The following is a 15,898-nucleotide window of genomic DNA, read 5'->3' as shown; positions in this document are numbered from 1 at the left end:
CCGGCTCGGGAGGAGCCTAGGGGTACTTCGGGAATCTTATAAGTTGAGTTGAGAATGAGTGATTAGTTATTGGTATTTTGGTAACCATTTGTAACTGCTGTGAGTAACAAGTTTTAAGATAGAAAGTGGTAGAATTGAAATGATAGTGTAAAGACTTAAGTACCCTTGAAGGTTTAGCTTAGAAGGATTAGTAAGAAGGGGTAATTTGGTCTTTTGGCAAGGCAAATAGGCAAGTTTCAGCTGGGTATATGGGGTATACGGTTGGAGTATTTGGGTTCACTTGTGGTTTTGATAAAATTAGAAGAGAAGGAAAAGAAGAGGAGAGAAAGGCTAGGGCAAGAAGAAGAAAGAAGAAGAGGTGTTGAAGGGGGCTGAAGTGGGAAGCTTAGGAGGAGATCAAGGAACTTTTAGGGTGGATTCTACTCTTGAGGTAAGGATCTTATGCTTATTTAAGTTTATTTTCTGTGTTGATTTGAGGAATGTAATGCTTGAGTTAGGATTTTCATGGGTTTTTGTTTGAGTTGCTGAATTTGAAGATCAAAGGTTTGGATCTTGGGTGTGTTGATGTTTTGACCTTGATCCTAGTGTTTGTAGGGTGTTAGATTGTTCATATGAGGTTTGGAGTTGAGTTTCGGGGCTTAGGTATTGGTTTGGGGTGATTTGGAGAGGTTAAAGCTCGAGAAAAATTGCAGGAAAAACCCAAAATTCTGGGTCTGCGAAGGTGTGCCGCGGCAGGATTTTTGCGTGCCGCGGCGGGGAGCTTCTGACTGATGGGTGCCGCGGCACAAGAAAGTTGTGCCGCGGCATAAGGCAAATTTTCAGGATAGCTTTTTGGCAAATTTTAGGTCTTAGCTCCGGGGGTTCGGGGGATGCCTCCGGGGTGTTGTTTTAAGGTTTTAGAGGTCCCGGGAGTACAGAATTGGTCCCGGGAAGTGGTTTTGGCATGATTAGTATTTAAAGTGTTGATGTGTGTGTTGTGACTAGGATTTCGGAGAGGCTCGTGCTAAGGGGACCGTGCTCGTGACCGTGGTGCATCGGAAAGCACGGAATACAGGTAAGAAAACCGTAACACCCGGGAATAGGGCATAGGCCCACTGTATGATTGCAGGGCACGGCCCTAGATTGTATTGCGTGCGAATGTGTAATCTTAGATAAATTGTTGTATGTTTGAATGGCTATTTCTGAATGTATTATATGTGTGATTGTATTGGAATGAACGGCTAAGGCCGAGAGCGGCGTAGGCCGGGTACGGCAGCGGGGCCGGAAGTAACGCTCAGCACATGGGATGCTATAGCCAGGGTGGGACCCAAGGGATACATGGGTTATCCTACGGTAATGACCGAGACCCCAAGCTTTGGTAAGGCCTCTGGGGCGGCATGTCCGTGCTTGTTTAATTGATGATTTCCTATTTATCAGTGAATTATGCCAATGATATTGTGTGCATATGTTATGTGTTATTTGGGTTTTCTTGCTGGGCTTCGGCTCACGGGTGCTCCGTGTGGCAGGTAAAAGCAAGGAGTCAGTCAACCGACCATGAGTATGGAGAGCGTGGGGGCGGCGCGTACATGTTCGGCCTGCCCGACTGCTTTGGTTGGGAGCTTTTTTGTAAATGGTTGTATTAGCTCATTCTTTTGATAGTCAAACCTGTTGTAAATCTATTTTTGAGTTGTAAATGTTTTGTAAACCTTATTTTGGGATCCCAGATGTTTTATATCTAACGTTTTCAATGAAGTTAAACATTTTAAAAGAATACAGCCTTAAACTCTGGTTTAATCACACTTTTGGTTTTAGAAACCACTTTGAGTCAATTAAATACACAATTTCTGTTTTAAACTCACTTAGTAACGGCTCTAAGGTAGTAGGGCGTTACAAGGCAAGCGCTTATAAGTTCATCGACCTTAGGGTCGGTCTAGCGTTAATGCTCCTAGAGTCATTCAACGCTGATATCGATTAGATCTAATCTTCATTTGGCTCGGCGTTCATGACGCTATGCCATTTCTGACTCTTAGGTCAGTATCCCTGACTAGTCAGTGCCATATACAAGTAAGCAATGCCACCAAACATATATCACATATCCAATATCTGAATACAAGGCATTCAACATGATTTCTTAACAAATACTAGCACAATTAGGATCTTGCATAAACACAGAGGCTCAAGCTCTGAACAATATCATACTCAGTATACAAAGCATGTCCTAATCACATGTTTCTCGTGCATTACATTTAAACATCCAACATGCATAAAGAATAACCATGCATGTCACATATACACAGGGTGCAGTTTTCTTACCTCGGGTTCGAGCAAGAATTAGTAAAAGAACAACCCTTGAGAACGATCAATCCTTTGATCCTTTAACGGTCACCTAGTCATAACCAAATATGGAATCCCATTAATAAAATAAATCATAAAAAGGTTTATAATCTAAAACCTCACTCCCGGGATCCATCCAACATTCTCGGGAATCTCAATCTACCCAAACGAGGAAAACGAACCCATCCCCGAGCCTTAAAAGTCATCCCGAGCCCTAAAATAGGCTTGCTGAAAAATGGACCAGCACTGCAGCCCTATTAAATGGCGCTGAGGCGCTATTTCCAAGTCAGAGAGGCCTAACTCTCTGCCCTGCCTAGCGTTGCTGCGCCCTGAATGGCGCTGTTGTGCCAATCACAGACCAGAATCCTTCTGGTTTCCTTCCTTGCGACTTCTCCTGAAAAATAACCCTTCATACCAGCCCCAAACCTTACCAAAACATCCAATTCAACCCCAAATCATCATCTATATCACACCCTCATCAAAACCCAAGCGTCCAAACTCAAAAACTCCCATTAAATCTAACTATCCACATCAAAATCTCCTTGACTGAAACCTAAAAGAAAAACAGAGTAAAGCTTAAAGTTCATGGATGATTTCTTACCTCAAGCTAGTTTTGAATCCTCCTCAATGGATGAACTAATTCTATAACCTCCAAGCTTTGATTTCCTAGCTTGATCTTCAATTTGAGGTTAAAAATCAGAAAAGGAAAAGAAGAGAAGGAGAGGTACGAGAGAGAGATATGAGGGTGATAATGATGCTCTGTTTTTATTACACTTTCTACAGCTTTCTAAGGCTTAATGGCTGAAACAAATCCTTAAGGTCAAAAGACCATAATGCCCCTAGGCCATTTAAATCCCTCTAAAAACTTCCAAGGGTAAAACCGTCATTTCCCGCCTATCTCGTTAATTATAATCAACACCCTCCAATTTTTGTTATTCTCAATATTCCCAAATACCAATAATTCTTATCCCGTTACCCTTTAATTCCCGGCAACGTTCTAATCACCAAATTACCCCGAAACTCACTCCGAGCCCCGAACTAACCCCGTTATGACTAGACCGAAAACTTGCATTCCATGATCGTCTCATGCTGAATGGCTCGAACCAATCCACATATAATGTGGTATTATTTATAATTTACCCACATGCATGAAAATACACAATCACGCCCTCAACGGGCCAAATTACCAAAATGCTCTTATAATAAAATATGAACCCATATGCATGCATTTACTACCATATAATAATATAATTCACATAAACATGCATCTAATCATTAAATATCATAATAAATCAATTATGGCCCTCCCGACCTCCTAATCAAGGTCCTAAACCTTATTAGGAAATTTGGGCCATTACAACTATTCCCTCCTTATAGAAATTTCGTCCTCGAAATTTATCTGACTTGCCCGGAATAAGAATTCCGCACCATGAACTCCAGTTTCCCCAGGTCGCTCCCTCGACCTCACTGTTTTTGTAACATACCTTAACTCAAGGTACACTTTGTTCCTCAGAACCTTATTCTTTCTGTTTCAATCTCAACAGGCTATTCCTTACAGGATAACTTAGCCACAAATCCCCAGATTCTTATAACTCAACTTATGAGTTTCTTTCAACCCATGTCCTCAGCATGGAAATACAAAATACACTGTATATAACCGACAATGCCAAAGATAAGGCTGATCCAAAGATCCACTTAACCAGTCCCACCCATGACTCAAACTGTCATACTACTCTAGGGCTCAGCTTGCCCTTAACTCGTCACCCTTTTCCATGGTGATACTTTTATGGAAGATACAATCTTCTACCTGGAACTCCATGATTCCTACTTTTCAATTCAGTAAAACTTTTCCATTTACTCTGAGAAGTGAACATCCAAGCTTCAACCTCTAATAATCTCAATAGTCCCCTGAACCAGCACAGGATCCAGACATATATATTAATTCATTCGTCTTATAAGATGTTCTTCAAATAATAATTGGATAACCCTCTCTCTCTGATTTACCATCAGTCTGAGAGTAATAAACTATACTAAATTTCTTCTATATATTCATCGCCTTCCTTATCCCTTCCAAGACCTGGAAGTCGCAATAGAGTCTTCATTTGATAAGACAGACATTGAGTTTCATGAAGGCGCTCTATTCCTCTCACAAAGAGATCTGAATACTGATCGGCTGTACTATTCACTTATCCTTATTGATAAAAGTGAACTCACTTGGATAAACTGGCCCATAATGACCCAATGCCAACTCACGTTGACCCACTATCCTGGGCAATCCCACCGCGAAGCCCATCGCGATGCTCTCTTATTTCCATTATGAAATACTCAAAGGCTACAATGGCCTCACCGATTTCTTACATTCTGATTTGACCTGCTATTAGGTTAAGAACTTTACCACGCATACCATTACATCATTCTTCATCTCAGACCACCACTATAAAGCTTTCATATCCTGTTACATTTTCATAATGCCTGAATAAAGAGAATATAAGAATAGCATGAGATTCATCCAAAATCTCCCAATTAATCTCGGTGTCTATCGGATTCCAAATCTGACCCTATACCATAATAAATTCATATCTGACACTGTACAACTCTTAGCTAATCCAGCTATGACTTCCCATTCAATCTTTCTTATTTGTGGTTCACTTAGTACTTTTTCCTTTTGATCATTTCGGAAATGAAAATCTCAAACATAAAACTGGCCACCTGGCCCACCAAAAACTCTACTCTAGTTCTGGTCAGATCCTTTAACCAACATATTGCATAGGCAATTACTTTTCTCTAGTACTGAGATGTCATAACAATCCACAAACTGATTCTGAACTGCAAGAAGACTCAAAACTCTTCCCAAGGCACCTTTGATATCCTTACTACCCAAGGAAACTCTTGCCTTCTGAGGCGTTCCTTGACCTTGGCAAATCTCCGCAGAGAAAATACCACAATACCATCATCCAAGACGATCACAGATCCCATTCAAATAAACCTTTGAATGCTCTGTCCATCTGACTCAAAAAGGCAACTCAACATTAGTTACCCTCTTAGATAACTCAGCACTCCTAGTGCTCCTATCTGATACAAACAAAATCTTTTATATAACTTTCTCCCTGATCTCTATCTGGTTCTAACCAGATCCAAGATTCACCTTAGAGAATTCCATCTTACTCACTAGCTGAACCTTTAATTCCTACAACTCCGCTGAGCCATTCAACACAGTGCCTTAAAACCTGAATCTATTCCTGGCACTAAGCCAATCACCATTCTACCTTTTCATATAAAAGAAACCCTGGCAAGTCCCCTGGAAGCACATCCAGAAACTCACAGACTAGTCCAGTCTATCCTGATCTCACTGGCACGATCTAAGTGGTATCCACCACACTAGCTAAGATTTCTATGCATCTCCCTACAACAAAACTCTAGCTCTCACTACAGATGTCATAAGCATACAGAACCATGCACCATGCAAACTATCACAAAGCTTCCCACTCTCAAGCCCAAAAGTTACTATCCCTTCCTTGCCATTTAGCATTGCCCCATAACTACTTAACCAATCCATACCCTGGATCAAACCAAAGCCTATCATAACCAGCTTTATCCAAGTCACTGATAAGTTCTTCCACAACAATTCACCTGATCACTTAAATTACCAATACAGTATCACTTTTCATCATAACATAACCATATGACCTGTATATCAACTTTATACCTCTCTATATACATCAAATAAAGGAACAGCATGGCACCAAAACCAGTCAGCATAACTCAAAACTCAAAACTAGAAAACTGTCCTACCACCTCTGAGGAACTAGTCTCAGTCTCAGACTCTGATTGCCTCAGAATTAACACTGGAGTTTGAATCGAGCTGTCTATCCCATTTTTCTCAAGCTCTCTTAGCCTTTGGGCAATCCTTTTTTAAATGCCCAACCATGCCACATGCGAAACATGCCATTGCTCGGCATTCTCCCATATGACGCCTCTTACACCGCGTGCATATTGGACGAGTTTTCCAGCTTTCATTCTTATTTGCTCCAATAAGTGGAGATACCACTATCTGAGCTCCATGCTCCCTAGCACTCTTCTTCTCATCTCTTATGCTCTCAACAGCAAGAGCCTTCTCTACCACGTGAGCATAGGTAGATACTTCATGCACTGGGGTAACTCTAATGCCCTTACCTATTCCAGGATTCAATCCCTGAACAAACTTTTCCTTCCGAGCCATATCTGTGGGTACCATGTCAAAAGCAAACTTGGCCAACCCATCAAATTTATTAATATACTCGATTACTGTGGCTTTTCCTTGAACGAGATTCAGAAACTCATTCATCTTAGCAGTCTTAGCTGCATCACAATAATACTTCTCATTAAATAGCTGCCTAAACTCTTTCCAATCCATCACAGCTGTATCTCGTTCTTTTGCGAGCATTCAGCCCATCGCGCAGGTCTACCCGAGATGTATCGTCCCCGAAGCAAGGGGCGTTTGGATCGTTATTCTGCTGGCGCTCCCGGTGGCCCTGGTTCACGGAAGCACTTGGGTGGAAAGACCCCCGTCCAGTCCACCTTGGGGCGGGTCGGGGCGGGGCCTAGTACCCTGTGAGCACGTCCCTCGCGGATTGATTGGGTGGCCCTGTCCTAGGATGGGGCGCACCTTCTCTTTCCTAGGGAGTGGCGAGGACGAGGCCCAATCTTCTGGACAGGAGGGACTTCCATCTGGGGGTTTGCTTTGGCCTTCCCTCTCTCTTGGGCCGGGTTAACCGGGCCCTGTCCAGGATCTTGTCCTGGGGTAGGAATCGGCCTCGCATCTCCGAGCACACCATTCCTAGCCTGCGGAGTGGGCGGTTGTGTTCCTGGAGGCAGAACGACTGGAGGGTTAGCCGCTAAGCCTTGGGCGGCTATGAAAGCTTGCAGGGATTGGAGGGACTCTTGCATCCGTCGAGTGGCTTCCTTTTGTTCGGCAATCCTAGCCTTTTGGTCTAGGACTTGCTGTCTCAGTTTAGTCACCTCCGGGTCCTCCTGGTTGGGGTCTACTTCTTCAGGGATTGCGGGATCCTTAGTTTCGAGATCATGGTATTCCCCCTCATTTCCCTCCTCTTCCTCATATTAATCTTCCTCATAAACTACCCCAAAAAAGAGGCACATCGGTGCACTCCTTTTTAGGTTTTGGTTCGGGAAGTATTTTCGACGCAGGTTTTTTTTGACTCATAGTAATATTAGTATTATGCACTTCCACATCTTCTCAAGTTTAGATGATAAGATAGCTGTAATTAAATAGTCATTTGTATATAAAGAATAATGATATTTGTCCTGATATTATGCACCAAAATATTACACCAATTGATGTGATACTATTTTTTTAAACAATGGATCCCGCTTGAAATAAATTGATTGGTTAAAATGAAATTGTCACGTCAGTTGTTTAATGTTTTGGTGCGTAATTTTGGTGCACATATCACTACTCATATATAAATATATGGAGTTTATTTGGTGAATAATATATACGTACCAAAACATTATACTAACTAACATGACATTGTTTTTTAAAACAGTTGGTACTGCCTGAAATAAATTTAATTGGTTAAATAAAACTGTCATGTGAGTTTGTCTAATGTTTTTGTGCATAATTTTGGTGTTCATATCATTACCAAATAAGTAGTGGTAAATTTGTTTTTTTCCTTGTAGAGAAATTATGTCAAATTTATTTGAGATAACATATCAAATTGAAGGGGGGGTATTTTTATTTTAACAATTACAAATTAGTATAAATATTTTTGTAAGAAATTAAATTTGTATTACATTATAATATTAATTTACATCAGTATCCACATTATATTAATTATATGCATGTAAAACATAATTTCATTTGAAAATATATAGCTGTAATGTATTATAATGATTTTATTTCCTTTTTTATAATAATTTTTTTTAATTTTTTAATATTACTTCACTGATTGCCGTTTCCTTTTTTATATTATTTGTCTTGATTAAAAATATATTTTATATTAAATTGATGAAACAATCAATTTTAAATGGGGTATATGTTACCTTTTTGCTTCTAAAAAATTAAGAAATTAAAAGAATTAGATTTTTTCTCTCTCCGTTAAATAAATATTTTTTTCTTCCTTAATAAACTTAATATTAATAAACAGAAATATATTTTATAAACATAATATTAATTAAAGAATAGGATACTAATTAGAATAGTATATTCTATTATTATGATTATTATCATTCGCTCAAATATTAAATCCTTATTTATCATACTTTTTTTCTTCCTTTTTAAAAAATAAAATAAAATAAAAAGATCGGCATTTTTATTTTTCACTTTTAAAGATTGATCATAATTAAATGTATTTATGTATTTTAAAAATTAGATTCATCATTAATCATTTTGTTAAAAATATTGTAAGATTTCCATATTTGTCTAATTCTTAATGTTGATATATTTATATAAATGGAACCTTTTACAATTTTTTTCCAGTGTGTTTGAGGAATAATTGATATTTACCATATAAATAAATATATCTATATAATTAAACTCATCAATTTAATTTTTTTAAAAATATATTAAATTATTTTGGATAAATTTTCTCTACAAATTACTAGCTTCTGTGATTCAGTAGGACACATATTTACTTTTAAAGATTGATCCTAATTGAATGTATTTATGCACTTTTATTATTGAGTTTATACTCTTTTAGACCATATATTTTGTCTTATTACTTATTTGGACTCTGTGTTTTCTAAAATAGTTCAAATAGATCCCTAAACCCGATTGTGATCAAAGTTTTTTGAACTAAAATCACAAATAATTCATCAAACTAACCACTCAGAACAAAAATACAGTCATTCTGCCTAAGAATTGTGTTGTTATACTCAATTTTTTGTTCATCAAAGTTAGATTTAAGGGCCTATTTGAACTATTTAACAAAACACAGAGTCTAAAAAATAATTTCTCAAAACCCAAGGTCCAAACAATTAATAAGGCAAAACACATGGTCTAAAAAAGTATAAACCCTTTATTATTTAGATTGACATGAGCCGAGCTATTTTTTTATCATATCGAAAACTCAAGAATTAGTATTAACAAAAGTAATCTCTTTGTTAAAAAAATATTGTAAGATTTCCATATTTGTATAATTCTTAATAATGATATATTTATATAAATGGAATCTTTTACTATTTAGGATTGTTTTGCAGTGTGTGAGAGGAATTAAGAATGATATTTACTTGCAATTAATTCTCGTCAAATTTTTTTTTAAAATTAAAATTGTTTTGAATAAATTTTCTCTATAAATTACTAGCTTGTGAGATTCAATAGGACACATAACAAAAAATTATTACTATTGTACAACGTTCTTTTGTTTCATCAACATGTTGTCCAAGCAAAAAATGACTATTGTCTTTCTCGTGGTGTTCTTGATTTTCTCCTTAGGTAACTATCATTTTTATTCATATATATATTTATATAAATATATATATACATATACTCACAAATTTTCATCTACTATTCTATAAAATATGTCATATTTTAATAGTAAGTTTTCACTTATAAAATACTCATCATTGGAACGAAGAATCCTCTCAATTTTGAAAATAAAAATTCATGATTTTTTAAAAAAAATAAAAGTTAATTTGTCTTCTCAAATTTTTGTTTTTACATTTTGATCCCTTTGAAGTCAATATTTTTATGCCTCTTGTCTTGAATTTTGCTGTTATTTTATTTTCATATTATTAAGTAATTAAAGTGATATAAACTTATATTATATGTGATTATAAAAGATAATAATTAATCAATTAATTCATATATATATATATATAAATATATTGGTTTTTCAGGAGTTGAAGATGCAAGAGGAGCAGATTGTGTATACCTGGATCATCAATGCAAAGATAAAAAAGAATGTGGACCACTTTGCAAAGCTAAAAATTATAGTGACTTTGCTGTGTTATGCGAACAAGACCCATCTAAATCACCTAAGGCTAGTACATATTGTTGTTGTCTAGTTGACTAACCATAATTTTTACACGTTGAGACATGTAATAAGTTCTTATGAACATTTCAAATTGTGTCATAAATGATATTTTTCCTCGTACTTTATTTGTTTGTTATATTTATTTTATAGTCCTTCGGTGAAATGATTTATTTTTTGAAGTTATTTTTTACTGGCCTAATTTTGGTAATTTTTTGCAAAATTTTAGATAGAGAGACTATTTTGCAAAAAATTATCAAAACTAGACCAAAGTTTAAAATAACTTAAAAAAAATATTGTTTTCACAAATTACTCTTATTTTATTAATAGTGATTTTCTTTTATTTAATCATAAATTATGAGAATTTATCACAATGTTGATCATAATAAATCCAAAGGATTCCATTTTCTAATAGTTGGATTGATTCAATAAATTAAGAATTTTTTTCTAGAAAATTTTTAAATTAAATGTAGTATAATTTTTAAAATTTACAACAATTATAAATATCAACAAAAAAAAATATTAAAAAAAGTTTCTTATCAAATTTGTGGAAAATATTTTCTAGTAAAAATTTTCAATACTAAAATCCAAAATCCAAACAAAATCTTAATGTTAATGAAATTTGTCGACATATACACCCATTTGCTTGGAATTTCAGTTCAAAATTGATAGGCACAGAGTTTAAAGCCATTAGCAAGATTCCTAGAATGTAGAAAGTGGTGCATAGTAAGAAGCATGAGGTTCCATCTCAAAACCAATTGGTGATGAGTGGAGTAACCCATAATAGAGTTTTCTATGGCTCTGATACCATGTTAGAATGTGAAAAGTGGTGCATAGTAAGAAGCATGAGGTTCCATCTCAAAACCTATTAGTGATGAATGGAGTAATTCATACTGATCTCACATACTTTCCATGTGGGATTCTATTCTCTAATACAAACACACTAGACATTTTTCTAACATTTTTGCAAATTTTATATATTTATTTACTTCCTATAAAAAAATGTGTAAATTGATACATTTCGAACACACTCACTTTAGCAAAAATAAATTATAAAGAATTATTAAAAAATATACATTTTACAAAATATCCATAAAAAATATCTATTTTTTATTCTATTACACTCTTAACTTAATCACAATCCATCCATAGCAAATTCTCTAATAATTAATTATGAGTTTATTATAAGGTTGATTCCAATTTTTGTATTTTCTCATGTTATATTATCACTTATTACACGTTATGTAATTTTTGGACACTTCTTCTTGATCATTTTGCTTATCTATCAATAAATACTTTATAATGAATAGACCTTCATTAAATATGATATAATTTTTTGTTAAAAGTTTTATAACGTATAATAACATTGAGTAATAAAATTAATGAGAGAATAATAAAAGAGTTCTGTCACATAAAAAAATGATATCAATGAACAGAGGAGTGAGATTTTTCGAGATTAGCTCGTATAACCAGAAAATGCATTGAAAATATTTCCATGTGTAACTTACAGCTAATGCTTAAAAAAGAGGAAAAGCTCACTTCATTAGACATGATATATCTCCCTTTCCAAGTAAGTTTCAACATCTCTACAGAGATTGGAAAGGTCAAAATGATTAGACCAGGAAACCAGAGTAAATCCAAGCTTGAATTCTGTCTTGTCATTAACTCAAATCAATGATCAGCATTGATTCCAAATATTCGAACTTTGTGCATGTTTGGGAACTTGGCCACTACCAACACGAAAACCGCCAGTGTATTGAAGAAGAGCATAGGGTGTTCATAATCTGTTGTGTGAGAGGCTATCAAGTACCTGTGTCCAAACAAACAACATGAGAAATCACTCTTTATTCAGTTTATTCATTGTTTTTTTTACGTGTTCATAGTATTATTTTACAATGCATCATCATCAGAATACAAGTTCCAGGCAAAGAATATTTCAATTCCGAAAAGAGCAACATTTTCCCTCTGAATTTGAATTAATGAAGGTAAACCTGTCATAAGAACTTTGTTTTTCTTTTTAACACTAGGCTCCCTCTCGCCCCCCGCCTAGCACTGCGCTACTATATTTGGAGAACAATTGTTATGTGGGAACCCAGGACTCGAACCCTGACCTTGTGGGAGAAAACCGCATGCCTAACCATTCGAGTTAACCTTCTCGGGTGTCATAACTCATAATAACTTTTATGGCCACTAGTGGTCATAAAACACAACAGGGAATAAAGGCACAAGCAGCACATTTGCATTAGCAAGATTTCAATTTCATTATCGATAGAAAACCTATCCCTGATCATAAAATAGAACAAATTCCTATTTTATTTGCGTGACAAAGTAAACACGGTGGGCAAACACAAAACACATAATTAAGGGTATCTATCGCAATCCATCCATAGTGCTGAGTTGCATCTGCATAAACTCATAATGTTTTGTTCTTCACTCCACTTCCCCTGCAACCCCCCAGTAAAACTTGAAAAGAAATCCAAGGTAAAATCCTGGAGAGGGAAGAATGAACTTCACACTCATGGCACCCCATAGTGACAGCGTCTGTCCCTTTTGTTGCATTGCCTCATACAAAGGGTGTGTTTTCACTCTTTTTAAGGGAAGTAACTTAGGGTTCATGGATTCAACAATCTCAACATTTTACCCTCCTCAAAAACCATAAAAAGTAATAGAGCAGCCTTGTTGAGACAAATCTCATACAAAATTAAGGATTGATCCAACGATGGCTAAGTCATTAAATTTCACTAGATAAGAAAGAGAGAAACTACAAGGCAGGTTTGTCTACAAATGAAATAATTAGAACTCGAAAGTGACCACCCCTAAATCCGAAAAGCTCAAAAAGATGACGAAGCAAGTTCTTATTTTCATAAAATGGAGATATAGAAGGCTTAGTTACAAGCAAAAAAAATCACAATTTTACAACTATAAAAGGGCATGGAAAACACCATCCTGGCTAGCAAATATGGTTTATACCAGTAATTTTAAACGCAAAAGAAAAAAAGCCCAATATATAAAAGCTGAAGTACTTACAGCACAACAGGAACAACAGTTAGAAACTTTCTGTTTCGTGTGAGTTGTTTGCCATTGTCAATCTGTTCCCACCAAGTCAATCCATTGTAAATACCTTGATCATCAGCAAATGGGGTCCCCTTTTTCCAATGAAAGAAGTGGTAGGTAACCTGAAATAAAACAAAAGATCATCAACCACACCACCAACAAAAAATACACAACCATACCTACCACTATAAGCAAGAGAAGAGACCAAAACCCAGAAACGATAGATACTAATTTATACAGGAAATGCTCAATTACATTGAAAAAAAAAATCAAGTCTGAAAACTCAAGGCTTTCGATAGGTGTGATATCATTCATTCTATCGAGATACCCAATTGAATGGTTTAATTTTCTATATCACAAATCATTAGAAGATATAATTTAACCAGTATCAATTCACCTATAGGCTTTGAATATGTGCAGCAATTTCAGTGGGATCCAAATTAAACCAAATGTGACCGAAGCCATTAAAGCCCAAAACCTAAAACCACGTAATGCTTCAACCATGATATTAATGCAACAATATATGTACACATATAAATTGTCTTAGCTAAATCCCAATGAACTCGATTTAAACCCCCAACAATACAAAGTCAAAAACCCAGAAAAAGTAAACAAATTATTCAAAATTGAATCTTGAACATGGGCAAAGAAAAAAAATCAAAACAAAAATAACCCATAATATAAAAAATGAATATAATCAATAAGCCCCAAAAAATTGACAAGGTGGGGAAGATGGGCATACGAGAAAATGGGCTAGGTGGACGATGGTCCAGGCCATGCCGGAGGAGCAACCGAATATAGATAGAACGGTGAGCCATGAGAAGAAAAGGATTAGAATGTAGGTGGTCCAAACCCCAGGGTACGTGAACCACTCCGTGTTCCGATTCAGATCCGTGGGTGGCACCGCCTGTACGTACATCGTCTTCTTCGACTTCCTTTATCGATTGATTCGAAAACAAAGCTGAATCGATTCAAGATTGATGGGTTACGAGGAGATAGAGATTGGGTTATGGCGAATGGAGTTTTTATCGTTACCGGTTTTGCGTATCAGAGAGAGAGAGAGAGAGAGAGAGAGAGAGAGAGAGTTTTTGGGAGAGAAGAGAAGAGAAGAGGTGTCGTGACAGTGCTGATGACGATGATGGTGAAAATGGACGGTACTTGATCTAACCCAAACTATCTCAATTCTCAAGGGCTTGTCTTGTGCTCTGACTCTCACCTCGAGTCTTGACCCTGACTAAAAACGACTTGTCGTTTCCTTTTTTTACAACAACGCCTTGTCGTTTATAACTATTTCCTCTCTAAAATATGATTAAGACAAGAGTAGTAGATAAAGATAGAAATTTTTTTAATGATATTTTGTAAAATGATAAATATTTTTTTTATAATTAAAGAGTGTCAATTGTGTTTACAAGTTGTGAAAATTTATATGGTAGGGGCTGTGTTCTCATCCCCTGAACAATTATCGGCGCAATTTTTTATAACTGTGTATATTGTTGTTATTTAGAGCATCTTGTAAATTTTTAGAAAATTCCGAGTAATTTACAGTGTCGAAAACTAGTTTAAAATAGATTGTTGCACGCGTTACTAATTTTTTTTATGCGCGTGGAAAATAACATGTTTGAACCTAGTTTTCGACACTGTAAATTCTTCGGAATTTTCTGAAAATTTACAAATGTTCTGAATGACTACAATATACACGATCATAAAAAAAAAATCGCGCCAAAAATTATTCATAGATCAATAATACAAAAGATCCCTGAAGTCCCTACCATAGAATCCTCCGCAAGTTATTACAAGAAGTAAAAAATATATAATTTTTCCGAGAACTTCATAAATTTTATACATTTATTAAATATTGAATGACAAATTAGTCTAATTAAAAAGAGAAACTTTAATTTTTTTTAAAATGAAAAACATTTTGAAACTCACATATTTTGTTTATTGCTTTTTTTGGGGTTTGATTGAAAGGACATAACATTATGTCACATGTGCATAAATAAATAAAACATGTTGTTTCTGTCATTAATGGACTACAATTAATACTGACAAATTTACTAAATATAATAAATAATGTAAATTTAGGAGTAATCACTAGCAAAAATGCCCTTCGAAGACTCCACATTAAAAAAAAATAGGGTGTCTTGAGCATCAAATTATGTAAATAGAGAAAGAGAAAATTCTATATGATAATAATTTTGAACACCAAACACACCATAAAGAAAAACAATGGTAGAAAAAGGTTATAATTTTTCCCAAATAAACATTTGGAAATATTTTTTTTAAAGCATCGAGTAACTTTTTATACCAGCAAGCAAGTAAATTAGAGTGAAATGTTACTAGCTGATTTTTTTGTAACATTTTTTAAGTGAAAATTAGACAAAATGATGATTGATTAGTTGTGTAGTAATTTGTAACATTTAATGTGTAACCTATAACTTTTTTTTATAGTAATTTATGCAAGTTTCAGCAAGTAAATTAGACAAAAATATTATAATTAGTGTAGCCCAATGTGGTAATTAATCCTCCTAAAGATCAACTACTTTAACTAACTCTGCCCAAAATAG

General features: G+C 35.3%; 1 protein-coding gene across 1 annotated transcript; it reads right to left on the bottom strand.

The window, feature by feature from the left end:
• Positions 1 to 11,736: 11,736 nt before the first annotated feature.
• LOC133778674 (uncharacterized) lies at positions 11,737 to 14,476 on the bottom strand. Its single transcript, XM_062218678.1, has 3 exons — positions 14,077 to 14,476; positions 13,308 to 13,456; positions 11,737 to 12,090 (listed from the first exon to the last, which is right to left on the bottom strand). Exons 1-3 carry the CDS (start codon positions 14,251 to 14,253, stop codon positions 11,952 to 11,954), a joined length of 465 nt encoding a protein of 154 aa, XP_062074662.1. The 5' UTR covers positions 14,254 to 14,476; the 3' UTR covers positions 11,737 to 11,951.
• Between the last annotated feature and the right edge of the window lie 1,422 nt (positions 14,477 to 15,898).

Source organism: Humulus lupulus, chromosome 5 (assembly GCF_963169125.1).
Source record: "Humulus lupulus chromosome 5, drHumLupu1.1, whole genome shotgun sequence".
NCBI classification, from domain to species: Eukaryota; Viridiplantae; Streptophyta; class Magnoliopsida; order Rosales; family Cannabaceae; genus Humulus; species Humulus lupulus.
Note: the sequence above shows the minus strand (reverse complement) of the source record. Positions and strands in the feature narration are given on the sequence as shown.

Bases quoted from the DNA above. Each gene is read 5' to 3' on its own strand.
- LOC133778674 (XM_062218678.1), bottom strand. From the start codon at position 14,253: ATGTACGTACAGGCGGTGCCACCCACGGATCTGAATCGGAACACGGAG. The intron at 13,457-14,076 runs GTATGCCCATCT...GTTTTATTTCAG, and splicing joins TCCACCTAGCCCATTTTCTC to GTTACCTACCACTTCTTTCA. The intron at 12,091-13,307 runs GTAAGTACTTCA...GTTTGGACACAG, and splicing joins ACTGTTGTTCCTGTTGTGCT to GTACTTGATAGCCTCTCACA.